This window comes from Salvia hispanica, chromosome 6 (genome assembly GCF_029641045.1).
Source record: "Salvia hispanica isolate PSC_SH4W2 chromosome 6, Shi_PSC_v1, whole genome shotgun sequence".
Taxonomy (NCBI): domain Eukaryota; kingdom Viridiplantae; phylum Streptophyta; class Magnoliopsida; order Lamiales; family Lamiaceae; genus Salvia; species Salvia hispanica.
In genome coordinates, this window is record NC_142697.1 from 21844464 (window position 1) to 21870498 (window position 26035).

The 26035-nt window shown below is 36.7% G+C and overlaps 5 protein-coding genes and 1 pseudogene across 16 annotated transcripts; 2 read left to right on the plus strand and 4 right to left on the minus strand.

The window, feature by feature from the left end:
• The first annotated feature begins 2791 nt into the window (after window positions 1–2791).
• Window positions 2792–4656, plus strand: LOC125208439 (uncharacterized). Of its 2 annotated transcripts, XM_048108052.2 has the most exons (3): window positions 2801–2839; window positions 3340–3372; window positions 3524–4656. In XM_048108052.2, the coding sequence occupies exon 3, from the start codon at window positions 3926–3928 to the stop codon at window positions 4517–4519; it is 594 nt and encodes a 197-aa protein (XP_047964009.1). In that variant the 5' UTR covers window positions 2801–2839; window positions 3340–3372; window positions 3524–3925; the 3' UTR covers window positions 4520–4656. The 2 variants fall into 2 exon arrangements, with proteins under 2 accessions (XP_047964008.1, XP_047964009.1); XM_048108051.2 differs by lacking the exon at window positions 3340–3372 and having other exon boundaries at window positions 2792–2839.
• A 2901-nt stretch (window positions 4657–7557) lies between these two features.
• On the minus strand, window positions 7558–10735 carry LOC125203544 (uncharacterized). Of its 2 annotated transcripts, XM_089061724.1 has the most exons (5): window positions 10646–10735; window positions 10233–10430; window positions 8972–9233; window positions 8189–8256; window positions 7558–7973 (listed from the first exon to the last, which is right to left on the minus strand). In XM_089061724.1, the coding sequence occupies exons 2-5, from the start codon at window positions 10365–10367 to the stop codon at window positions 7728–7730; spliced, it is 711 nt and encodes a 236-aa protein (XP_088917850.1). In that variant the 5' UTR covers window positions 10368–10430; window positions 10646–10735; the 3' UTR covers window positions 7558–7727. The 2 variants fall into 2 exon arrangements, with proteins under 2 accessions (XP_088917850.1, XP_047957874.1); XM_048101917.2 differs by lacking the exon at window positions 10646–10735 and having other exon boundaries at window positions 10233–10639.
• Window positions 10736–12189: 1454 nt separating this feature from the next.
• LOC125203545 (RNA-binding protein-like RNA recognition motif protein) lies at window positions 12190–14431 on the plus strand. 4 transcript variants are annotated; one of them, XM_048101918.2, is made up of 5 exons: window positions 12190–12292; window positions 13323–13357; window positions 13638–13711; window positions 13796–13922; window positions 13995–14431. In XM_048101918.2, exons 2-5 carry the CDS (start codon window positions 13355–13357, stop codon window positions 14289–14291), a joined length of 501 nt encoding a protein of 166 aa, XP_047957875.1. In that variant the 5' UTR covers window positions 12190–12292; window positions 13323–13354; the 3' UTR covers window positions 14292–14431. The 4 variants fall into 4 exon arrangements, with proteins under 4 accessions (XP_047957875.1, XP_047957879.1, XP_047957878.1 ...); XM_048101922.2 differs by having other exon boundaries at window positions 12199–12292; window positions 13782–13922; XM_048101921.2 differs by lacking the exon at window positions 12190–12292 and adding an exon at window positions 12299–12555.
• A 153-nt stretch (window positions 14432–14584) lies between these two features.
• LOC125203542 (uncharacterized) lies at window positions 14585–16942 on the minus strand. 4 transcript variants are annotated; one of them, XM_048101916.2, is made up of 2 exons: window positions 16543–16942; window positions 14585–15982 (listed from the first exon to the last, which is right to left on the minus strand). In XM_048101916.2, exon 2 carries the CDS (start codon window positions 15891–15893, stop codon window positions 14781–14783), a length of 1113 nt encoding a protein of 370 aa, XP_047957873.1. In that variant the 5' UTR covers window positions 15894–15982; window positions 16543–16942; the 3' UTR covers window positions 14585–14780. The 4 variants fall into 4 exon arrangements, with proteins under 4 accessions (XP_047957873.1, XP_047957870.1, XP_047957871.1 ...); XM_048101913.2 differs by having other exon boundaries at window positions 14585–15986; XM_048101914.2 differs by having other exon boundaries at window positions 14585–16033.
• Window positions 16943–17831: 889 nt separating this feature from the next.
• Window positions 17832–21998, minus strand: LOC125204178 (proline--tRNA ligase, chloroplastic/mitochondrial-like; annotated as a pseudogene). Its single transcript, XR_016132907.1, has 11 exons — window positions 21567–21998; window positions 21446–21502; window positions 21012–21146; window positions 20754–20840; window positions 20565–20678; window positions 20278–20484; window positions 19797–19934; window positions 19177–19427; window positions 18948–19046; window positions 18314–18397; window positions 17832–18223 (listed from the first exon to the last, which is right to left on the minus strand). The product of XR_016132907.1 is annotated as a proline--tRNA ligase, chloroplastic/mitochondrial-like (transcript).
• Window positions 21999–22857: 859 nt separating this feature from the next.
• Window positions 22858–24923, minus strand: LOC125207839 (protein PATRONUS 2-like). 3 transcript variants are annotated; one of them, XM_048107336.2, is made up of 5 exons: window positions 24805–24923; window positions 23971–24069; window positions 23467–23880; window positions 23317–23369; window positions 22858–23215 (listed from the first exon to the last, which is right to left on the minus strand). In XM_048107336.2, the coding sequence occupies exons 2-5, from the start codon at window positions 24026–24028 to the stop codon at window positions 23036–23038; spliced, it is 705 nt and encodes a 234-aa protein (XP_047963293.1). In that variant the 5' UTR covers window positions 24029–24069; window positions 24805–24923; the 3' UTR covers window positions 22858–23035. The 3 variants fall into 3 exon arrangements, with proteins under 3 accessions (XP_047963293.1, XP_047963294.1, XP_047963295.1); XM_048107337.2 differs by having other exon boundaries at window positions 24801–24898; XM_048107338.2 differs by lacking the exon at window positions 24805–24923 and adding an exon at window positions 24220–24793.
• Window positions 24924–26035: the final 1112 nt, after the last annotated feature.

A 26035-nucleotide genomic window follows, 5' to 3' on the forward strand; every position in this document is an offset into this window, starting at 1 on the left:
TGATTTTTACGCCGATTCTCGGCTGGCCGGCTGCAATGGTTCGGCTAGCCGGCATTGTGGATGCTCTTAATTGAAGCTAATAAGCTTATAAAATCACAATTTATATTTCTAAACAGAGATTTTATCGATTTGTAAGGGTCTAAAAATAGATTATCTATGGTGATATTTTAGATGGTATGAATTGTGAAAATTCGTCAATGTAAGATTAGAAAATTATGTATTCATTTCCTCTTTATTTCAAAAATTAATTTCTTATTCTTTCAAGATCATCCGGACAACACAATGGTATCATGAAAATTTTATATTATGACAATGATATCATGATTTTTCAACAACAGTGCCTATAAATGATTTTTAATATTATCGGATTACACTTGCGGTTTTCGTGTTAGCCAATTTATAGCAAACTGGGAAAAAACCACACCGACAAGTGTTCCTATTAATCAAATTTTTAATTAAATGCAAATACTCCTTTCAAACATCAGTGCAAAAGGAGTTGTGACCACAATTCGTGAGAAATGTAGTAAAAAGTTGATTGAAAAGGTAGTAGAATGCATGTTCTATTTTTATATACTCCTCTCTGAATGGTCATATTTTTCTTTTAATTTGTCCTACTCAAAATGTTCATTTTTTATATTGGGAAATAAATTTCTTTTTTCTCTCATTAAAATATTCAATCATATTTACCATTCTACTTTATCACACACAACTACTCCACCTAAAATTTCGTATCATTCAAGAATATGGATATCTTGAATAAGACGAGGGAGTATTAGTTTTAGAATAGAGGGAACATCTTTTTTGGTCCACGAACTTTGTCAAAGTATCATTTTAGGTCCATGAACTTTGAAAATACCATTTTAGGTCCGTCAACTATGAATTAATATCATTTGAAGTACTTTTTTACTATTTCCAAGTTTTTCTGGACGAAAATACCCTCAATACCTTGAAGGGTATTTTAATAAACTTTATCACATACTCATATTTTTTATAAATATCTTTACTATATATTTTTGATGAATTTTATAAATATGATTTAACCTTCAATAATATCACTTTTGTGACATGCAAGAAAAGTTCCTTCTTCAACTGTAATTAAAGAATTTTAAAATATTTTTAAGATGTGAATACTCTAAAAATTAATTTCACAGTCACTAAACGATACTTGAATATTGATATATTGATATTATTTTTAAATAATATATCAACATTCAAGTATCGTCTATTGACCGTGACCTTGGTATTTTACATGTATCCATACCTCAAAAATATTTTTAAAATTCTTTAATTATAAAATGTTGAATAAACTTTTCTTGCATGTCACAAAATTAAGTGATAATATTGAAGGCCAAATTATATTTAGAAAAATTGTCGAAAAATATGAGTATGCGATAAGTTAATTAAAAATATTTACCCTTCAAGGTATTGAGGGTATTTTCGTCCATAAAATATTGTAAATAGTAAAAAAGTACTTCGAATGATATTAATTCATAGTTGACGGACCTCAAATGATATTATCAAAGTTCACGGACCTAAAATGATACTTTGGCAAAGTTCATGGACCAAAAAAGATGTTCCCTCTTTAGAATAAAATCTGAGTGATATAAATATAGTGGAATATGACTCCCATACCGAAAATAGTTCTAGCAAATGAAATTTTTTTTAGTGAAAAGACGAAAATGTCAAAATGAGAAGTTCTCATTTTATTGGTGGACGAAGGGAGTACCCTTTCCACCATTCACAAAACCGAATGTCTAAGAAAGCACTATTTTCCTAATTTCGTAGCATAAGAAAAACATTTGAGGGTAAGAGTAATATCGGCTCATTACAATGATAAATAAAAATATTAATGCATATACTACTATTACTCTGCAATCGGAAATATAGAGCAGTATTTAGTCCATGCGAATTTTCTTATTGATTGGATTTCGGTTGTGGACCTTATTGATTTTTGGGACAGGTTGACCCGGCCCAATACTTACATCGGACCCTGTTACCCGACCCGATAATTTTGACGTAAAGTACTAAGTATAATCTGACACGCGCCATTAAAAACAAGTTGATTTAGAAGAAAATTCATAATGAAATTCTTTTTACTTTAAGATACTATGATAAATTAACATTTAATTCGAGGCTAAACTTACAACCAAGACGTTACCAAGTGGCCACTGGAAAAATTTATAAATGATCAATCCTGTCAGTATTTTCTAAAAGTGAAACTTTATTTAAATTTTTTTTTCTCGAATTAACGTTATAAAATTTGAAGATCGAACATGATATTATAGGGTTGAGTTATAAAATAGTACTACTAATATTGAGATTTCAATCTGGATAGGAATGCAAAATGAAAGGAAGAAAATTATGATCAAAACTTTTCAAGAGTGCGAATTTCATGATGAACTTCTCTCCTATTTGGTTTTCCAAAGGTTGCTTGAGTAATTTCAGCTCCCTCTACGAATTTTACCAACAACATTATTCATAACCACTATAGTCTATATAGGGATAATAATAATTTAAATTGTAGTTAAAATCTGGTTGGTTTAATTATTTGATATACTTATTAGAATATTAAATTGTCAAGTTTCAGTGTTTCAATATTTTTTCAATTGTCCCTATATAAATTGATGATATTAAAAATGATAATATTTGAATAAGAAAAGAAATTACTCCGTATTTATTCACATACGAATTCCCGAAAGTACCCTTTCGTCTCCTACTCATCCCCGTCTCCTTTTCTCTCTCAATCACGGCTGTGATCGAGTATTTTAATCCGTGTCCACCACCACAAACCCCCCCCCCCCCCCCCCGAATCCTTCACGCAGCAGTTACAGATCCACAGGTGCGCTTTATATTGTTACTTCCTCATTTTTATATGTTTGATTGGATTTTTTGAAGGAAATTTGGTGATATATTTGCGATTTTGTATCTGAAGTCAGATTATTTGTCAAATGGATTAATTTGTGTCGTAATTGAGGTTTTGGCACACCTAGGATAAATCTACCAATTGCTAGAGGGTTTTTGTTATCTCGCATATTGTTATTGGATATTTGCCGGTTTTTTTAATTGGGTTGAGGCATTATTCTTTCTCTTCCACCAGTTGGATCTGGATTTGGTGACAAATATCTATGAAACGATGGTTTGGTTGTAAAATCCAACTACATAAAGTATTGATAGAATCTAATTAGCGTTGTATGTAAGTCTTCTCTTTTAGTTGTGTTTTTGAATATTCTTTGTTGAAGTGTGTCTGAATTTCCTTGCAGCGTTTGTCTGTGTCTTTATCTTTGGTTTGATCAGTTTTGAGTGGTGAATGATTGGATGCTCTCATATATTTTTGGGCAGGAATTGTGATGGTGGATGTGTTATTTTGTGGAGGTGATGTGTTTTTTTTTTTGGTTTGTTAAGACATTACATGTTATGGTAGTAAGATTTATCTGAATTTCTTGGTTGTTGTATGATTGGAATTCATGTTGAGTTATTCCTTATTATCAGGAGATATATACTGAGTTGCATATCATTGTTGCAGGAGGAGTGTTGCTAATCTGAAAGAAATACTCCTTGTTTTACAATCAGTTTGTCTATCTTTAATCTAGTGAGCCTTAAATGAGTGGTAGGGCATGTGAGAAATTGAGAGGAATGGCGTGGACCAGACACAAAAGTTCTTACCAGTGTACTCCTCTTTTACTGCCGGATGTTTCTGTCTGGGAATGTAGTGTGCCTAGATTGAGGAGTTCATTCAGACCTGAGGCTGTGTAGTAGATTTGGTGCAATTTTATCTTTTGAGTTTTTATTTAAGTTTGTTTAAGTACTTAGTAACTAGTTACACGAAATATATAGCTAATGAGACAATGTATAGATCTATAGAGATGTTTGCTTGGGAAAATTGAAAGGGAATCGTAGGAGAGTGTAGTTGTAACAGAATAGCATAATGGAATGTGGTAAAGCAGCGTCTGGTGTTAAGAAAGGCAAGAAGAAACAGGTGAAGGATGATCTAGACCGCATGAAACAAGCTGAAAAGAAAAAAAGGCGCTTGGAAAAAGCTCTGGCTACATCTGCAGCCATTCGCTCCGAGTTGGAAAAGAAGAAGCTGAAGAAGAAAGAAGAACAGGACAGGCTGGATGAAGAAAGCGCTGCTATAGCTGAGGCTGTGGCACTGCAAGTCCTACTTGGTGAAGACTCTGATGATTCAAGTAAGGGGTTGCTGAAGAAGCACGAAGAGCTGCCATTCTGGCATCATACCAATGATCTCAGCATCTTTATGGGGGCAGAAGGAATTCCGTTTGTTCATTGTCAAGATTTATCCAGTTATTCAAACGAGAATGTTGCTAGCACTTATGACGCTCATCAGTGTGGGCACATGTGGAGTCTCGGGAGAAATTCTCATTTCTTGGATTCATCTGATCTCGGGAGCAGCTTCTATCCTCGATATTGGGGAGAAGAATATCTGGCTGCGCAGGCTGTTACTTCTCTTAGCATAGCTGATGAGGATGAGGTAGGCTGTCTTGCTTTCAACCGTATGTAAGTATTTCGAAAGGGTAAATTTTAAAAATATGAGTTACTTTCATTATATAAATCAGGGTGAGTTCACCTGCCTGTATTCTCCATAACTTGATGTTGAATCTTATTTTGATTCTGATCGTTGAGCCTTTTATTACTCCATTATGTTTTGGTAAAGATTGCTTAGCTTGCTCAGGATCAATCAAACTTTCATTGGTATTGGTCATTGCAGAAGAAAAATCATATATGTATGTATCAATTTTGTTGAATTGTTCGGTCTGATAAAAATATTTTATGCTCTTATATCCAGTATCAATTATATAAACTGGTCACATAAGAATATGGGGAAAAAAAAAACTGATTAGATATATGATAGTATTATTCAATCCCTTACCCCAATCTGGGCCAGAAAAACTGGAGTTAAGTTAAATTAAAAGATGTGAAGAGAGAGTGTAAAAGAACAGTTAATGGAGTATTAAAAATTGTTGTACATGTTCGTGCAAGGAATTTTCATCTAACCAAAATCCCTAATTTAATTTCTTTTCTATATTTTTTAATCATAGATGCATGGTTGGCCGTTAATAATGATAGCATTTTGATATATGAATACTAGTGGGGTGGAGAGTGGAGAAGTAGGTGTAATTGACCAAGCAAAAATGCTAAATTATTTGAATCTGGTTTGTTTATTATTTAAATGAATATCATGTAATTTAATTTAGTGCTTTAAGATAACAATACACGGTATTTAATTTAAAAATAAAAATCAAAGTGATTTCTATGACCAAGATGGCATATTTGTATATCTGTGTAAAAAGTGATAGTAACTATTAGCAATTGGATTACGTAGTGAAACATCTCAAAATAGAAATTGAGACAATAATGAAATACTCCCTCCCTCACCTAAAAATCAGAACTTGCTTCTTTTTAGTCCGTCCTCTGAAAATAGAAGCTTTCTATTTAAAAAAAAATCTTTTTTTTATAATGAAGTGGGACCATTTTTTACTAACATACTTTTCTTACTATCTCTTTCTTACTCTATAAATTTTTGTTAAAACTCGTACCATTTCAAAAGTTTTTATTTTTAAGGAATGGAGGGAGTATAAATTATGTATCAAATGGCAAAATTAATACTGTTCCATTCCTTTAAAATGATTTAAGTTTTGAATGATAAAAATTTTAGATAAAGGGACATCTAGATTCTAGATTGTCGTATGAATACCGTGATTTTTATTTTTAAAAATGTATAAAAGGCATCCATAATGGGATGGACTAAGCGACGTCCTAAGTCCGGCCCTATGCACCTCCACATCAGCATTTTATCCTCCGTCCATTCCACCTGCAATAGGGCGGGCAGCCCGCCCCAAGCATTTTAATTCTATTTTATATTTTTATAATTTATGCAAATATATCAAACAAAATAAATAAATAAAAACAACACAATTAAATCAAATCCTACATTTACTTTATTAAAAAAAAAGTTACAAAATAAGAAATTAAAAAAAAGTTACAAACTAAGAAATTAAAAAAAAAAAGTGCACTACATATAAAAAAAACCTCGACTAGTCTAGAGTAGTCCCAACCTACGGCTGAGGCCATCGATCATCTGCTAGATGCCTTCGATTTGAGCCGGGTTGGTCACCTGTATCAGGGCGTTGTGCGCGTCCAACAACGTCCTGTAGTCGGAGGAGGCCACCAAATCCGTGTAGGCATGTGACGCCGCCGAAGTCTCGCTCGGGGTCGCGCTCGGGGTCAGGCTTGGGGCCTGGTCAGGCGGCGCCGTGGCGGATGAGGTCGCCTTGCCCTAGGCCTTGGCAGCCTTGATGCCAGGCGGACGCCGGGACATCGGTGTGCCGGAACTCTCATCCTCGAACACCGGATTGTTGAGGTCCATTGGAAATGCGCCGTTTTTGCTGCTTGTATAATCAATGAAGGTGCGCTTCGACGCCCTCTTCTTCACCGTCGTCGATTGGGGAAGCACACCACCAACGAACTTTTGCTTCTCCTTCAAGAGCGCCCAGGACTGGTAGTGCTTGAAGTCGCCGAACAATGACATGTACGATTTCACCGCTTTGTCGCACACATTCGACAGACTCTCGTCGCTGCCCTGCTCCCTCTCGCACTTATCGTACTCCCCCGCGAACAGATTGACCTGCTTCTATATTTGATCACAGTGCTTGCGGAGCTGCTCCCTGTGGCTCTTGTAGGCGGTCGGCGGCTTGGACTCGTTGTATTTTTCGGCGATGCGCTCCCAATACGCAGTAACCTTCTGGTTGTTGGCGAACACTGGATCCTCTGAAACATCAATCCAACATCTCGTCAAGACGATGGATTCTTCCGGGGCGTAGTTCGTCCTTCCCGGGGCGAACTCTTCACACACCGCCGTTGACGGCAACTTCTGGGCTCGTGCCTTGGTCCACTTCTTCTTGGTGGCGGAGCCCGACGCGGCGGCGTCAGCGGCGGATCGACCGCGAGGTGCGGCGGCGGCGGGTGTGCGGTTGGGAGAAGGCTCCATGTCTGACAGCCCGTACAAGTCCGTGCTGAACTCGGGATCGTACTGAGCGTTGGTGTCGAATGGTCGGTATTCGTCGGGTTCTGACCCAGCCATCGTGCACCACCGAACATCGGACTATTCGGACTTGGGTAATTTCCGGGATTCATTTTGGTTTGAAGTGTAGAAAATGTAGTGTGAATTTGAGTGTGAAAGGAGTGAAAAATGAAGTGAAAAGTGAGGTATATATAGGTTTTGAAAATTAAATAAAATTAAATTAAAAACTAAAAACGCGTCGCATCGTCTGCGATGCCGTCTGTCGCTTCGTCCACGGACGATGGGTTAACCATCGTCCGCGATGCCACTGTGGCGGATGATGCGACGGACGATGCGCCCCACTGTGGATGCTCTAACAAGTTTTCTTACAAGTGGCTGAATAATTTAAGCGAAACTCGAATTAAGTGGAATTCTAATAAGGTTGTAGCTGTATTTTGTTGGTAGAGAAACTTTCCTTTAACGGAAATATCACTAATAAAATGCAAATTGAACACTAAGTAGTACTAATAGCGAAGACCTGAGCATGGAAGGTGTATTTTGACCGAAATTAAATTTGAAATATGCAAATTGAATAGTAGTAAGTAATAACGAAGGCACTTAACAGTCCGATATAATGTTGAAACTTGAAACACAGGAAATTCTCAATTGAATGTACAGCAGATCGAATAGCAAAGCAGGTGTGACAGTGTCAGTTGAAGGTGAGGCCGGCTTGCTTGACCACCACTTCATCCCGTTTTTCCATTTCTGAACTCGCAGATGGCTTTGCACCGGTTGAGATAAGGTTCTTGAACCACGTACCTTGGAATCTAGGATTTCCTCTACCGGAGTTTCCAGGAGACTCGGGACCAACAACCGAATTGCTCGATGCAACTCCAGCCAAAAAACGGTAGGCTACTTTGCTGGCACTTACAATCTCGGATTTTGCTTGCCTAAACTGCAACAGCAGCAATGCACATCAAAGGGTATTAGCTATTAGTAGTAAAGACCCAAGGCAAAACCCATATCTACAGCTAAGGCACACAAGCACATGAAGTTGCCTTATGTTTGATTGAACAATGAGAGCAAAGGAGCAGACCAGCTTGTGGCAAAACAAGGTTCAGATGGAAAAATCTAAATTAAATATTAATTTTGACAAAATTCAAATCTTACTCGATAGGCCGTGTTTCCAGCTATTTCAACAGCAGCGTCTCCAGCGTGAGCAAGCCTGTTAACCCATCCTGTTAAAGAGCCAGTGAATGAAGAACAACATCATCACATGGTGGTCAGAGGTGGTAACCAAAATAAAAAACAGATCACAGCAACGAGTTGGGTGTCTTTGGCAGCCCATAATCAGCATCCAGAGGATGTGTGGAATCTCTTTTCATTTGAGAAGGTAGTAAACTACAAGTATGTCCCAATAAAACTGAGTATTGCCCATGCAAGCATTGAGAAACCAAAAGAACAGATACACACTAACATGACGTTAAAATTAATTAGCCAAGCCTCAAGTCAAATGCAGTTAATCAAACAGACACAATTTCACTTTATCTTCAATGATTTGTTGCAGTAGGGAACATATTAAAAGTACAATTGTCAAATATTCAAAATGATCCAAAACTGAACAAAATTCTAAGACAAATCATTTTACATTCTTCACTAGCTTTAGCACTTCAAAGGAAATTATTTTCTAAGACAACACAACACCAATTTGCTTCAGATGGTAGAACAGTAAAATGTGGGACAAATAAACATATTCTTAAACGCAACCCAACCAAAGGCAAACCTTCCGTTACTTGCCAGTAGTCTAGTGATACATCAGGAGAGCAGAAAGCAATTATTATGAACATGTGAGAGCATACTTCAATGTGAATCCGAAAAAATAAACAGAATGGCCAGAGCAACCATACAAAATTTCCAAGGGAAAGAGAACAAGTGCAAATGCCATGAACTTACCAGGAAGCTTTTGCACGCCAAGTCTTTCACAAAACTCATCGCAGAAGTGATTGCAGTTCTTTGATAGCAAATCATATGACTGTCCAGGCCACTCTCTACTGAGTTCTCTAAGGATCTGATTGACCTTGTAGATAGAGAAGGATGTTTTTCCAAGTTTTATAGTTTCGCGGTATGTATACATTGGATTCGTTGTTGCAGGACAGCTAAACACGCCAGTACCATGTTCACAGAACCCAAAGGACCATTCATCTTCTCCATAAACCTGTTGAGCAACCCAAATATTAACAAAGGGAACTACAACTGGGTTAAATCTATTATGTAAGAGCTATAAACCCATGGCCACGTGATACACATAGCACATGAGTGCTCAACAAGGTAAAAAACAAGTAGGTAAACCAATAAAAAACAATGAGATGATATATATAACAATATAAGTATAAAATGAAATACCATGACCAAAGGCACTTGAGCTTTTATAGCATACAATATTTTATGGGTGAATAGCTGGTTCCATTGACAAGCATTGTTTCACATCAGAATACTAACGATGAGATATACTAGTATCGGTTAAATAGATGTCTAAATTACTTCTAATCCTAAGAGTTGAGTGAATGGGAAATAGAGGGTGCCACGAAAAGAAAGTAAGGTGGTCTGGTGAAAGAGAATGTCAAAACATAATAAACTTCACCATCTTTAGGAAACAAAACCGAGAGTAGGCTTAAAACACGAGTCCTCAATTCCTCATAAGAGTACTTTGATTAAAATCCTAACAAATAAAAGTATTGCTGGGGCGTTCAAAAGAAAAGGAGCCACATTGAGATAAATTACCATCATGAATAGGTAAATTATGATACAATACAACAACCTGAAGTTCAATCGTACTGCCTAATATTATGTCCCTAACATACAATTTTGTTAAATTTGGTCAGCGCATGCTCAATGTAGAGAAATTCAATTCTGAAAAAACAAAACTCTGGTGATATTCTATATTAAATTTTTTTTCCAGCCGTTGACGCCGCCCAAAACAAACCAAAGAAGAGGCGCACCACTACCGACACAGTAAAACAAATGATTGCTTCAAATCAACTTCACAGAGTAAAACCCTAGATCTACTCCACGAACTAACCGGTGAAAAAACCATATGAAAAGGAACTGAAAGTGACGCATTCAGAAATTTAAAAAAAAAGAAAAAAAAAAGAGGTAAAAATAAAATGCAAATAACAATGTAGGATTAGGCAAACGGAGACGGAGATTGATGAACCTGAACGGCGCTGTGGAAGATACCGCCTAGACCAATTCCGTCTTTGAAGATCTTGTTGATCTGCAAAATAGTGTTGTTTGTTTTGTCGTTGGCACTGTTGGTCACGTCGTACACATGGAGGATCACCTCTGTCATCCTCAATTCAATTCAAATCCCCCAACAACGCCTTACTCTTTCAGCGTCTCTCTCTCGCTATACCTGTATATGCAATGTGAACGGAAATTCAATGAATCACGCCTTAATTTGAAAGAATAAGCAGAGGAGGTGGAAGAACACAATGATTGTGAGCAACGGAGATTGGGGTTTTGGTTGGATGTGCGAGAAATTCAACAGGGAGGGAAGAGGGGTGATATTTGTACCGCCCGAGAGCCGGGGGTTTTTGTTTTCCCTTTCCCTTTCTTTTCGATTCTTACTTTTTCAAATCAACAATCTGAATATATATACACATGTTTTCACAATATTCAAATCCTTCTTCGCTTCTATTGGACAAACAAGTATTCCACAGTATTTCGATTTTTATTTTAATAATTTCTTTACCAAATTTATTGAATTCATGAAGAGACTCAAGTTGGAATTTAAATTCAAACAAATAGATAACTATTCAAGTCCACTTTAAGATAAGATTAAATTACACTTATTTAAACATATTTTTATCGATGTAGTGTAATGTGCCAAACGACATTATCCCACTACAATAGTCGACATATTATTCCAACAATTCTCAAATTAATGGACTATACTTTATTTGGGTGGAACTGATAATGAACAAACCAATTTGCTCCATATAATCATTAGCTAGTGGAGAAGGTATAATTATCAAATTATGTAACAATGTTTAGTAGGTATTGTGATATAGATTGTAATTAGAGTAGAGCAATATATTCCATGGCATAATATTCTTCTTCTATATAATGATAGAATTTGTGCGATAAAAAAAATGCATTTATAGTTTGTTTATGAACTTTTATATACTAATCTTATCGTACTGGATTTATTTGTACAGAAATATTGACATTGATTATATCATACTCACAATCTATTTACATGTAAGAAAAAATATTGATGGTACAAAAGTTGGTAACTTATTGTTCATATAATTAGTGCACTGAGAGTTTGGCATGGCGTGCTGGCACGCCGTCGCCACTATCACATACATAATAAAATGATGTGATTTTAATATGGATTAGTATAATTATGCTTAGAATTAGGCAGTTTCTTTTTATAAATTACTAGGAGTACTACTAAAAATTAATAGCGCTATAGAAGGGCGTGAAAAATGCATGTGACTTCGGAAGATTAATGCCTGTTTTGTTTATATCAACAAACAACACGGGATTTGTGTTTTTATATATTAAAAAGAGATCAAAAGCTCTCTGTTTATCCAAATCTGTAGGTTTCTTGTTTTTGTTTTGATTCCAGAGTCGATTCTTCGTCAGCATTTACAAATTACAGAATACGTCGTTTCTTTTATTTTTAAAGCTATTTTGGCTTTTGCTACTTCCTAATGCCCTTCTAAATGGCTTATTATTAGAAAAACGGTCATTCTACTTTGACCCAATTCACAAACATTATGAATCATTGTAATTATTGTATTTTGGTCGGATTTTGTAAATACTATTGCACCATATAAAATGATGTTATAAATTCAAAAATTGGATACATCATTTTTAAAATTCCATTTTCTCATATCAATATTGATCACGAATTCACGATATATTTTATCATAACTAAATATTATTAATAAATTAAGAAAATCTGGGCTTCGCCATATTTTTCTTTTGGAAATGCATTATTAATTCCAATGCACACGGAATTTCATCAAAAAATATGATAGCATACACGATTCTGAAATAGAGTATTGGGCTTCACATTTTGAGGTAACAAAAAAATGGTTGGGCCCTCAGCCCAATAAGAATACGACCCTTCTTCCCAATTTATTTTATAAATAAATATCGAAGCCTGAATTTAAATCAGCAATAATACAGCAGCATCCTCAGCAATTCAGGTTAATCAAATTTTCCGGCTTAATTTAATCGCACTGCAGAATCGCCGAATAACGGGTAAATATTCACCTTTATAAGACGATCTCCTTTGATTTCATGTGTTTTGGCCTCCACTTGCGCTAGTTTTTTGATTCTAGGGTTTTGAATATATGCTGGTGGTCGTGGAGTATCCCTATTTTCTGCTGTTCAGTAACCCTATGTGAAAACAGCAATTTCGAAGCAGACCGCAAATTTCAATGTTATTTTCCCATCTTTCGTAATCACTGAGAGATATAGTATTTCGTTTTATATACGATCAGAAACTAGAAGGCTCTTCGTAGGTAGGCTCTTTTTTGGAAATGTATGCTAAATAGTATGCCCTGAGAAAAAATGTAAGTTTGTTGCTCGGGCTGGGTGTTTAATACTCCTACTATACTGGAAAAGGCAGCTCTGACGTATTGATACCTACCAATTCTTATGCTGTTTATTGTTTTTTCAGTTTAATTGGTGTAGTGCTATTAGTTTTCATTTGGTATCTGCTAGTTTCTGATATAATTATAACTACTAGATGGATTTTGATCCTTTCGCAAATTTAAACAAGTGCTTTAACTACATCTGAGTTTTGGCAGATTTAGCAAGTGCTCTATGTAAATTCTAATGCATGATTGTATACATTGAAATTCTGTCCATCCAAATTGCAGTTGGATGTTTGCTTCACAAATTGTATCTGCATCATGAGGAGTTTGTATTTCATGACTGAGAAATTTTACCCTCATTACAAGGATTTTTCCTATCTTAGCCTTTGAATGAGATATGAATCAAGCAAAATCACTTAATGATAGAAACTCTGATGGGTGTTGGGATATCCCAAAGTTCCAATCTACTTTTAGTAAACAACGGATTAGCCTATACGACTTTTATCTAACTAGGTTAATCATCACAAGTCACCTCCAACCCTGTCCAACTCACCTTCCAGCGCTACCACCTCATTATTGACTTTACTCCAGTCACTAGTCCTGTCTTTTGGGTTTATAGTGGATTAGTGGGTTATTGATGAGTATTGATATGTAAAGTCGTCTCTAATAGTAAATTTGTTTAATGCTTGCAGGTTGAATCATATTTTCACCAGCCTTCGATAACATGGTATTGCTTTGTCTTACCACGCATATCTATTCTTGCCTGTACCTGGTCTTATCTTATGTTGATCTTGCTTCTATTTTAGAGTTATATGCCAAATGTGATTATCCATATTCTTATGTATATGAATGTTTTAATGTTCTTCTATACGTGCTCATTAGTGCTTTTCTGTATCATTTGTCGTTCTGTATGGTTTGAGAGGATACATACATGGAATTTTGTACATGCGATAGGGTGCATTTTCTATTTATCAGTGCATTGAATCAGTTTTTTACGACAAGTGCAGGACCATTTCAACTTTAATGATGAAAAGGCAGAGAGCAGATTGTATGTTGGTAACCTTGATCTCAGGATAACAGAGTACGTGAATGCATTATTGCCAAGTTCTTTTATGATGTCTAATTTCTGCCTGATGGAGTATATGATGTAGTTGAATCTCTGCAGGGCAGCTCTAATCAAGATGTTTTCTCCATTTGGAAAAATTGTATCCGAAGACTACCTATGGCATACTCGTGGCCCTAAGCGCGGAGAGCCACGTGGTTATGCTTTCATCCAGTTCAGCTCTACAGAGGTAAGTTTCTGTTTTGTGGTTTATTCCTTCACATAGCAATAACTGATTCCTGCTTTTAAAGTGAGCATGCAGGAAGCTATTCGGGCCAAGGAGAAGATGCATGGAAGAATGGCTTGTGGACGCCCATTAGTTGTTCGTCTTGCCAGTGAGAAATACCCCATAGATGGTGCAGTTAATCATTCCAAGACCAGTGAAGGGAGCAGGTCCCTTGTCTCTGGCGGTAGTGGCGGACAAACTAGCCGGAGTGCTAAGATAGCCGCGATCAAGAACAAACTGAAAGCGATTGATGAAGAAGGCCATAGCACCTCAAAAAAGCAGAAGCAAAGCGATGAGCATTGCATCAGTCTCGAGAAGCCTCATCAAAGATGAAGCCTTTTTGTTACTATCGTTTTCGGGAGCAAGACGCAGCGGTTTCTGTATTGTCTCTACTGTAATTTTGTTGCGACTTGCAATGAAGACACCGACTTCATTATCTGATACTACTATTACTATACAAGCATTTATTTCAAGTATTGCGTGAGATAAATGGTCAACAATTCCTTGGAGTAATAAACAAAATTTGTCTGTTGTCTGAGAAAAAAGCGATCAATTCACAAGTCTCCGATTTGAAGCTCAGCTTTTGTGTAAAGAGGCAACAATTGTCTGAAGCAGCAACAAACATATCCCGAGCAATCAAGTCCAATATACATTTAACTTCAAAATCATGACAGCCTACTCACACACAGGGAGGGGGGAGAAGAAAAACACAAAAAGGGAAAAAAGAGGGCCTTATGCGTACCAAAAAGACATAACCGAGAACTACCTTGGCCACGATTCCTATCATGATAGCCTCCAGTTGTTTAAATCAAACTATCAACACTATGACTGCATAACTTTATTCTGTTTAACACAAGCGGGTGCTTTGAAGGACTGGCACTTCCACATTGATGATGTCCTCTCCACCGGAGGCATCAAACTGTTACTTGAAGGCCCCATTGAGAACAAGGGCTGATTGTCTACACCACTTCTGACAGCATTACCCTGAGGTTTCAGCTCCTCTTTTGGACTAGTTTGATCCTTGAAGCTACAAATGCTCAGGGGCAATTTCTTCTGCTTAATTCTTCCCCTCTTTCTACTAATGCTATCCAAGACTTCACCGTCATCCAACTTCAGCCGTTCAATTTTACTGAGGCGTGATCCATCTCCATTGTCCAACTTTAGCTGATCGCAGCTGTCATGCTTGGAAGTGTTCAAATCTACCATAATCATGCCTATCTTCCTTACAGGACTTTCAGTGTCTAATTCTACTACACCATTACCAATGCTTCTTGCTGCGGACTGTCTATCTCTATCCCCTTCGCCAACTGGAGCTTCATTAGTAATGCTAGTTCTCCCAGAAGAAGCAGAACTTTTCAGTTTTTTATGCTTATGACTCTTCGATTCAGAACCTGGTGAGTTCTTCAAAATTCTTGGAGAGCTGTTGATGACCCGATGCAAATTGCGAGCCAATTCTTCATCTGTTCCTGGACTGCTTTCATTTTTATTGTACAATGCTTCAACAGTGACATGCTTCTTCATCTTGTTCTTTTTCAGAAGTTTTTCTTTGTTACCTGTCTCATCGGAAAGAATGGCAACCAGATCCAAGGCACTTTTGGCAGCAGCCACTGCCTTTGCTGCTTTTGCAGCCTTCTCTTCAGCATTGGCTCTTGCAACCTCTGCAGCCTTCGCAGCTTTATTAGCAGCGATTCTAGAGATTTCAACAATCTCCTCATTTGAGAGACTTGGATCACGCAAATGGGACCTCAATGCATTATTGGAACGGACATCATGTTCGCTCCCACCACTACTAGGAGTTGATGCTGTGGCTGTGGGGGAATTAACATCAGAATTCTGCCTCTTCAATCCAGCTAGAAGCCGCTTTCGAGGTGGCAGATGTGCATCCGCATCCAAGTGATTAACATTGCATGTGTTAGTTTCCATATTCTTATGCATTCACATGAATAAATTCGTCGGAGACCGTCACAATTCAAGCAAGAAGGAACGTTTTAACCTTAAGCGTACAGTTCCCAGCTACAAGCACCCTGTCTTCATATAATCCAAGATTGTCAAAACCCACATCAGACTTGACTCCACTAGAAACCAAACATAAAATTAACCGTCAAACAAATCTAACACCATAATTACAATTGAAGAAAATAAATCACCCTATAAAGATTAGGCAGAGGAGGATTGAGGAAAAATCAAACCGACTCAACTGATGACTTCCCAATTAGAGCTATAAATCAGCACCCACCCAAAAGTCGTGTAAATCAGATTGAGCTGAATTCTCAATCAAACACTCTTGCTACTTTAGTTAGAAGCATAAACCGTGATCAAAGTCGGAAGATTATCTTAGAGCAGCTGAAACTAGGTATTTTTTTTAGAGGATACGCATGTTTGGTAGAATAACTGAGTACACGAAGAAACCCTAATATTCTTCTGAAACAACAGATCTGCATAATATAATTAGCGCCAAGTCATAAATATGTCCTGTGACGATGGTGAAGATGGTGGCGATGATGATGACGGTAGCAAAGACAATCAATAAACTAACTGTATTAAATTATCAAAAATTTAAACAGCACGAATCGATTCCTTTTACCTGCATATGAAATAAATCAAAAATCTCCCGACAAGAATTTCAACTCCAGATTATTATCCATTCTCATCTGATGCTTTAACTCTCGCAAAAATCTCGCTACGAAATCCTCGCTAAAAAAATCAGTTTGATCCTTGGATTCATTCAAACCTCCTCAACTCCACTTGGCATCGACCTCAGCCAAAAATCACGACGCATGTACAAACCGCAGGAATGCAACGCCTGGCGTGATTGGATCAATGAAGAGAGAATTACCGGACAAGGATCACGGAACTGAGAAAATCCATGCGATGATTTGTACGATGAGAAATTTCGGATTTGATGAATTTCAATATATATTCTCTTGTTTGTGTGAAGGATTTGTTAAGAATTTCTCGAGTTTATTTGTGAGAAAAATAGGATGGGGCTTTGCAGGAGTGATTTCACCACGTATTTGTGATGGACTGTCGGACGAATTTACCCTCATTCATTTGTGAAAAGACAGAGTTACCCCTGCCTTGCCCAAACATCGACATCGTCATATTTATCGCTACTATTTCTGCAGCACCAATAAATAGGTATGAATATTACTTACTACAATTCAATTTGTTAGACTTTATTATGCGAAATAATGTGGACCATGTTAAATGCGACATATCCTTTATGTACTAATTGACCTAATTCCACTTTGAAAACCAAATATCTTAGCTTAGGGCATGTTTAACATTATCTCCCTAAAAATTAAATATTATTGTTAATTAATTACATTAAATTTGATATATTTTCAACCACGTTTTATGAGTGTAACAACAACATTTGGACATGGAAAAGAACTCGAAATTAATAATAATCGGTTTTACCGCAAGCCTAATTAGGTGGAGTTTTCATTTAATTTCTCAATTCTCATCATTAATTATTATCTATAGTTCACCTAACATATGAGTTGAAAATGCAAAAGGTATTAAATCAAATCCTTGAATTCAGCTGAAACATACTTCACCAAATATGATGTTAATGCTTGTTTTGTGCCTCTTGCCCTCGAGTTACATTTTAACCATCTCATTAATTATGTTTCTTTTAAACTTAATTAGTCCATGACTGGGATGCTATCATGAGATTAGGAGATTAAGGTTCAAATTTTATTCTACTTACCAATCAAAATCTGCAAGAAGAATCAAATATCTTAATTTAATCACAAACAAACACTAATCAATTAACAAACTTGATACCAATTTGACTTATAAAACGGTCTTACATGATTTTGTGGAAAATGAGATGACATTTGTATACAACGGCATCCATCGCTCACACAATGACACAAAAAAATTAATCTAGCTGTATATATGAGATTCAAAATTGACGAATCGACTAAGATGGGAATGAGGGAGATTCTTGAGAACAGTATCTAGAGAAACTATAGATGAACAGAAGCTTAATAAAAGTATTCCCTATACAGGGTGTGTAAATGTAAAGAATGATGGAACATTCCACAAAAGTATCATTACTGGGAACAAGTAAGCGCTTTCGAATAATAGACAAAAACGAATGATTTTGACCTTGAGCTTAGTAAGATTTTGCAAAAATAGCAACTTCGTCTGCCGGATTGCCCGTCATCAAGCATTTCTTTGCCCCCTCCGGCTGTTCAAAAGGAAAACATCGAATGGTTGCCCCCGTTTCTTCTTTCACCTTCAGCTCCTCATTGTCACTGTATAAATTAATAGTGTGTAACTTGCCTTTAGCGCCATCGACCATACAAACGAAAAGAAATCTTTATATATGAGAATCGGATAAGTACCTGGCTGACCAAGGGCCTCTTGCCCATTTGCCTTGAGCAATTGCCTCTTTAAGCTCACTGTAGGAGCTCACATCAACAATGTTGCTACAAAAAACATTGTCAGAATTTTTCTAGCACCAGAAACTAAGCCATAAAATAAGTAGTATTACAGAAGATGGGAATTCAATATCCTCAAATACATGGACCAAATTTCAATTTTTCCCAAAGAAGCTAATTGATATCTCTCAAAATTGAACAATCAAGGGGAAAGAAAGAATCTGCTGTTGCGCCATCAGGAACCAACTACACATTTTACTTTTAGCATGTGGAACCAACTACACATTGTCCAGGCAGAGTAGAACTATAAACATTTTTTTTTATTATAGTTGATGAGATTTAAGACATTGACGTGTTAAAGGTTAAAGTGGAGAGAGTATAGTAAGAGATATGAAGAGAGAGTAAAGTATGAGAGAGGATAAAGTTTTTGCCAAAAAAGGAAATGACTCAACTACCTTGGGACAACCGAAAAAGGAATATGACTCAACTACCTTGTGGAGGAGGGAGTATAAAAGTAAGAGAGAAATGCAAACTCAAGCACGCACATGCAACACATATAATTTTATGTCATATCTACCAGCTTTATGGCAGACCATACCTATCACGGAATGATTTTGCGCTTTCAAGAAGAGATGACTGAACCTCATCCAACTTGCCTTTCACATAAGCCACCAAAGTTGGCGAGTCCATTGATATACTGCCATATAAAGTTTTGTCAAGAATACCAATATGGTCTAATCCCATATAAATTCAAACCCTAAAAATGTGCAAAATTTTAACAATCGAACAGGTAATACTTGCACTTCTATTCAAACGTTAAATGCTACCTTAAACAGCCAGAAAAATTCCTAGGGAAATTAGCCAAATTATGAGTATTTGATGACAGCCATGATATAAACTGGTGACAAGTATTTACCTTAATTTCCCAGAAGTTAAATTTCCAACCAGGTGTTCTCTGCTCTGCATCATCACATTTAACCCTGATTCCTGCAGCTTGAAGAGTTTCCTTCACAGATGAGGCAGCATCCAGAACTCCAGCCTTATCATCTGCCTTCTTCCATATTGGAACCACTATGACCTGACAAAGTCCACTAGTTAAAAAATATAATTTACTCTAACTATAAGCATGTTAAAAGATACAAGGTCATCGGCCTCATAAATCTTACAGTAACCCAGAATCTCTTAAGAATTTAGTTAATTCAAACTAACCTTAATACAAAAGATAGTACACCTGTTACATTACCTGGATGCGAGGAAAGAATCACTTGAGCCAATGTAGTATAGTGATTGGTTTTCTTTAATCGAGCAATTCCTAGTTGTTAGTTTTTTGAACATACTGTTTCATAATTAACTCCAGCACCCAAAGCGTAAAGAGGAAAATGAATTAGCGAATAAATTTAAACAACGAGAATCGTCACAGAAGCTAGCAATGTGCTATTGAAAGTACCTGTATTGGGGCTAGGTTTGGGGGAAGCATCAATCCTGCGTCATCGCCATGTGTCATGATAATACCACCAATAAACCTGGTGCTAATTGCCCATGATGTTTGCCACACATGCTGTCTTTCTCTATTTTCATCCATGAACTGAGAAGGCACTCATTCTATCAGACAGTAAAATTATCAACATATTGCATGTGCAGGGAAGAAAATGCATTCAATTTTGATGATCAGCTGTATTAGCTGCAGTCCTCATGCACGCATCGATTTTATCAAAACTTTTTATGATTTGAAAAGAAGCAATATAAAACATGCTGGAATATTAAAAGTAAGTACTACCATAAAACATGTGAAACATTCATGTTCATCGAGAAGTACTATTGGCAAGACCCCATCACTGACAGATGTGTGCCTTTCGACCAAAATAATGAAAACATTAAAAGGCATTGAGAGGAGCTCCGCGGAAAGGGTTTTATAAGCACCTAACAACCTGTGTTCCAAATGCGCGTGAAAAATTCTGCCCAAGGTTGTGGCTAGTTCCAGCTTGCAAAGCTTTTCGATCACCCATCATTGCTTCAATGGTATAAGTCTTTGAAGCACCGGCAAAGGTCTCCACCTTTGATTTACGGCCCACAACAACAGGTATTGCAGCTTGTTCATAAGCATATTTTGTGTACACATCAATCATCTGTAATGCCTGCAGTTCCACAGCATAAATTTCATTAGCTAAAAAATAAGACCATCTATCCAATTATATTTAACAAAGAGGAAATTAACCTCCTTTTCTGCCTCCTCTGGACTGGCATGAGCTGTGTGACCTTCCTGCCAGAGAAATTCCAGAGTTCTCACAAATGGTTTGGTGCGCATTTCTCATCTTGTCACATTTGCCCACTGAAACAAACCAAGCAGTTAAATAAGAGTACAGTATGCTCCTCCAACCTCTAAAGGAGACAAGTGCAGAATTACCTGATTGATCATTAATGGAAGATCGCGGTAACTATGAACCCACTGAGTGAACATGTGGTTGACAATTGTTTCACTTGTGGGTCGAACCTGCCAGAACCTCAAGAAGTACAAAAATCAATACAAACACAGGTGATACCCTTAAAATAAATCAGCAGTCATATGGATCAGTTTTCAGTAAAATAATAGCTGAGGAACATGATGGTTCCTTAGAAAGAACTTTAATAAGAATATAAATATGTGATAGCCGCTAATATCTACCACAAGCTTTTCTTCAAGCTCCTTTCCTCCTCCAACTGTCACAAGAGCTAATTCTGGACTAAAACCTTCAACATGGCTAGCTTCTTTCTCAATGAATGAGTATGGGATAAACTGCAAATCTGCAATCATAATGACCTGCAAGTTAAGTCGGATTTTCATGCCAGGGAAAAACATGCATCAAATTCCTAATTCGAAATGTCTAGTGACAGTGGCCTAGCAATGGACGTGGCAGAATTTACAATTTCTCAATGCATTCAAGCACAAATTAAAAAGCGTTCCCCAGTCATTGGGACAACTCACAAGTTTATCAATACAGGAAAGAAATTGATTTCATTCCAACACACCACCACTGTAGCCGTCATAACCGAGAAGTTGAAATAGAACAAATCATATGAATATTGACTACTCCGATGCGATTGATGGAAGAAATTCACCTGGGGGAAATACATATTACTATGGCCGGTCTCCTTAAACTTCACATTCAAATAATCCTGCATCAATTAAGATACAAATTAGCATAAAACTTTGAAACCTAACTGAAGCAACGTAATAAACCTGAATTGCTTCCCAAATGGCGTAGCCGTAGGGACGAATAACCATGGTGCCGCGAACAGGACCGTAGTCAGCTAACTCGGCGTTCGCAATTATGTCCAAGTACCAGGCATTGAAGTCCTGCGATCGAGGAGTGATAATTCGATCCTTATCTGGCTGGAGTCTGGGTTTCTGGGAGGTAGGTTCGAGCTCCTTCTCGACGGTGCTACTTTGTACAGAAAATTTTGCGGCTGAGACGGAGCGGAATGGGAGAGAAAGCTGGAGGTAGAAGTGATAGCGTGGAGCTGCCGCCGCTGCGGCGGAGGAGAGAGAAGTGAGGGAGGGGAGTCTGAGAGCCCCCATTCAATGTTGCAGACTGAAGAGAAAGAGAAAGAGAGAGAGAGAGATTAAGAGATGAGATTTATAAATCGCTAGCTCCTTATTTTGGTTCTGGTTATTGCATAAAGCATAGAATTGGAAGTTTTGGAACTGCAAATTGCATTATCTGGTTTTTAATAATAATAGTATTATTTAAAATTATAAAAAAGGATATTTGTCTTGATATTTTTAGTTTTCTCTCCTAAATTTTTACCTAACACATGAATTTTGGCTTTTTAAAAAAATAATTTTCTCCTAAATATCATTTTTTTTCTAATTAAAGTTGGCGTGTACGTGAAAGTGTCAATGTGACAAATTTAACCGATCATTAAAATACTACTCCCTCCGTCCCCTATTAGGAGTCACTCTTTGACCGGGCACGGGTTTTAAGAAATGTAAAGAAAAGTTGGTTGAAAAAGTTAGTGGAATGTGGAACCCATTTTTTTATATTGGTTTTATAATAAAATGTGAGTGAATTGAGTTAGTGGAATGTGGGACCTACTTACTATTTATGGTAAAAATGAAGTGTGACTCTTAATTGGGGACGGACCGAAATGGAAAAATGTGACTCTTAATGGGGGACGGAGGGAGTAGTAAATTGTAAACACGCCATTTTTTTAATAAGGTAAAGTTGGCGGTGTTTTGCTATGTTGGTTTAAAGTTAGAAAAATAGGTAGTAGTAGCCAAGAAATCATAATAGATGGGGCAAAAATACGTACTACTAGAATAATTTTGAATTTTTGTTAAGTGAGTATTATTAGATATATAATTATAGGATTGGAAGAATGAGGTTAGAGGGGGCATTTGCTAGCAACTAGATTTTGTGTTGAATACAAATATAAACGTTTTCACTGCATTCTAATTTTGGTGCATTTGAGTTTTTGAGTGAACTTGATTGATATATGTATTTGTTTGTGTTAAAAATCCACAAAGGCACTTATCCAATTGAACAAATTTCTTGCAAAATAGCTGAAAAGGAGTAGTTGTTAATAACAACTACTACTATGTACAACAGTACTAACTACAACAAGAAGCAGCAAAGCAAAGGCATACAAAGGTAAGCCATTCAGCAGCAATCAATCTACAAGTAAGCTTTAGCATGTTAAACCAGAATATCAGAAGCCACTATACTTGAGCTTAGGCGTCTTGATCATCATCAGATCAGTCAAATAGTCATCCTCCCCGTACATCGTATATGGCGCCTTTGGTGACTGAGGAGATCGACAAGCAGGTGATAAGCAGCTAGGGAGCTCAAGCAGCTCTTCCATTGTAGGATGTTTCACATAACCCTCCAGCTGAAAATATTAGGAGTAGTAGATGTTTTCTTGTCAAAAAATCTGTTTTCTATGTTCCAAATCGATTGAGCAGATGATGAAATTCCAAAGAAAAAAGCTACCTTCTTTGATGACAATGGAAACGCCTTCCCAGCTGATGGCAGTACAGCAGTATCTGCAACCAAATTGCAGAAACTAATTCAAAACCAGAAACAATTATAGGATCAAGTTGATCAATCTTTCATTCTTCAATCCTAAATTTCTGTAAGTACCATTAGCCAGTCCTACTGTCTTCAAGAAGTAGTCCTTTTCAACAGTAATCGTCTGAGCTTTAATGCACTCCTGATGGTTGTGTAGAAAACCATCTTCCGCTTCTTCTGCAACAGCATTCAATTTCCTCCCCAAACTTGGGATCTGCTTTGGACGTGCCTTAACCGAGTTTGTGAGGTCACTGAGTGCTTTCCTACCAGCAACTCTACCTTTCTCAGCTGCCTTGGATGACTTACCTTTCACAGTTGAAGGATCTTTGTCAATAGAGATGACATTTATGGAGCTATCTTTCTTCTTGGAGGGAAACGAAGAAGGGTTTCTTGAGTTCGATATGTCGTTAAGTGCTCTCCTCCTTCCACCAAGACCTCCTCTCTTATCTGCTTTGGTTACATCAGTCTTTCCCCCAGGAGTAGTGCCTGAGCAAAATTCAGCGCATGAGCAAACATCTATCACAGATCGATTAAAATAAATCTTCTAAGAAATGATGCTGTTTATGAAAGAGTTACCATTGTAGAGAAAGTTTAGGTTCTGATCTTGGATCAGGCGATGAGCTGGGGTTGCCATGAGTGCTTGTTTTCAGTTAAGAGTGCGATCAAAGTCAGAATCTGATAAACAAAAAACAAAGAACTAGAATCATTTCACTATGTAATCAGCCAAAAAATAAAGGCCACGAGATTGAGCAGCAGCATGGCTATTATCTTGATTCTGAACAAATTTAAGAGAGAAATTTATTGCTCTGCAGTTGGATGGCATACCTATCTGTATATCAACACTTCACATTACGATCTGGAAACACTTAGCTGATCAAAAACCAAATAATCTACAGAGCGATGTGAACTGTTTCTATCTACATAAACCCTTGATTGGCTTGTGTTACAAACCTTCATTAATCCCTACAACTTTCTTGGCATGGACACCTCTTTCTACTACATATATTCTAACTTGCCATTATCAGGGTCAAAACTTTGTAATTCATCTACCTCCCTATGTAAAAACTGCCCAAAGACTATACATCTGCCATTGCATCTTAAATTCCAATTTCTCAATCCACCTTCATTTCATTTCATTATTTTATAATCAACCGAATGTGACTGCATAAAAAAGGGACATCGACGGTTACATAGATATAATTCCAAGGCACCTTCTGTGTACTCGATCAAAACAAAGCAATGCACATTCAAATATCAAGAGAAGAATTCCGATTCGTTAAAAGCTTTAGAAACAGCAATTTACATACGAATAGTAAACACGCCTATACAAGATTTGTGGCACAGTCAGATTAAATCATCCATAACATTCCATAATCACAGCGAAAACAGGGTCTAAGAAATATTACTCACGGTAACTTGATTTCTATTACTCTTGGATGGAATCAGGAAACAGATTTCTGTTGCGCTTGTTAAATTTTCTTTGATTTCTCAACGGCAAGAAAAAATCTGGGCTCTTTGATTTGGGGGCTCTATTAGTCCGGGTATAAAAAGGCGGTAGAGTTGCAACGGTCAAATTTCGAGCTTCTAAAGGAAATTCGCCCATGCTTATAGGTGTGATTTACAAAATTGCCACTCATAATTAAATCTGGGCTTTGTTCGGAAAGTCAAGTGGACCTAAAAAAAAGTCAAGTAGACCTAAGGCCTTTATATAGGTTTGGCCCAATTTTGTTATGATAGGAGGAGGCCCGATTGGGAGGCGATTTTTATTTTTCACTATCATCTAAAGTTTTGCAACGATAAAAAGCCATAAGATTTTTTAATTACGGTACTTCATCCCATAAGAGTATGCACTTTTAATTAGGCACGAGTTTTAATACATAATTTATAAAATAAGAGAAAAAAAAGTAATTAAAGTATTATTTGTGGAGAATAAGTTTCACCTCAATTGAAAGAAAAGGACTTCTAAATTTAAAAATGACATATTCTTGTTGCACGGACTAAAAGAAAAGGTTCTTGTGGAACGGAGGGAGTAGTATAAATTTAGAAACTTTTTACATTTTGGTCTGTGTCCTAAAAATATAAACTCTTTACATTTGGTTTGGTTCCTAAAAATAGAAACTTTTCATTTTATGAAACTTCTTTCTCTCTATAATATGAGACTAAATCCCATTAACACATATTGTCTTTATATATCTATCTTACTTAACTAGTTTTGTACTATTAAAATTCATATCTTTTTAAAAGTTTTTATTTTTATGAAACGGATGGAGTATAATTTTAAAGCGTTCCGCCAAACCTTTTTTTTTTTAAATTTTATAAAATCGACAAGTTGTATGGGCTACCTCAAATTTCCACCACAAAATAGCAAATTGAATCAATTTAATTGATTCAGCCACATCTTAAATTCCAAGTTCATTTTCAGTCACGAAAATTCAATATTGAGGGTTGGTTGGCCAAACCTCATTCAAGTATACAAGTACTATAAATTTGCTACGCATGAGGAACTAGCATTCACCAAATTTCGGTTACTCTATTTGCTTTTACGTTCATTTCAAGAATCAATAATATATTTACCCATATTAGATATACGTACCAATTATCAATAAATGATACATACGTCATGCATATTTACTATTACATG

Bases quoted from the DNA above. Each gene is read 5' to 3' on its own strand.
- LOC125208439 (XM_048108051.2), top strand. From the start codon at position 3,926: ATGGAATGTGGTAAAGCAGCGTCTGGTGTTAAGAAAGGCAAGAAGAAA.
- LOC125203544 (XM_089061724.1), bottom strand. From the start codon at position 10,367: ATGACAGAGGTGATCCTCCATGTGTACGACGTGACCAACAGTGCCAAC. The intron at 8,257-8,971 runs GTAAGTTCATGG...GCTCTTTAACAG, and splicing joins TGGCGTGCAAAAGCTTCCTG to GATGGGTTAACAGGCTTGCT. The intron at 7,974-8,188 runs GTAAGATTTGAA...CTGCTGTTGCAG, and splicing joins CTGGAAACACGGCCTATCGA to TTTAGGCAAGCAAAATCCGA.
- LOC125203545 (XM_048101918.2), top strand. The intron at 13,712-13,795 runs GTACGTGAATGC...GAATCTCTGCAG, and splicing joins CTTGATCTCAGGATAACAGA to GGCAGCTCTAATCAAGATGT. The intron at 13,923-13,994 runs GTAAGTTTCTGT...GTGAGCATGCAG, and splicing joins TCCAGTTCAGCTCTACAGAG to GAAGCTATTCGGGCCAAGGA.
- LOC125203542 (XM_048101916.2), bottom strand. From the start codon at position 15,893: ATGCATAAGAATATGGAAACTAACACATGCAATGTTAATCACTTGGAT.
- LOC125207839 (XM_048107336.2), bottom strand. From the start codon at position 24,028: ATGGCAACCCCAGCTCATCGCCTGATCCAAGATCAGAACCTAAACTTT. The intron at 23,881-23,970 runs GTAACTCTTTCA...AATTTTGCTCAG, and splicing joins CCTAAACTTTCTCTACAATG to GCACTACTCCTGGGGGAAAG. The intron at 23,216-23,316 runs GTAGCTTTTTTC...TAATATTTTCAG, and splicing joins TTCCATTGTCATCAAAGAAG to CTGGAGGGTTATGTGAAACA.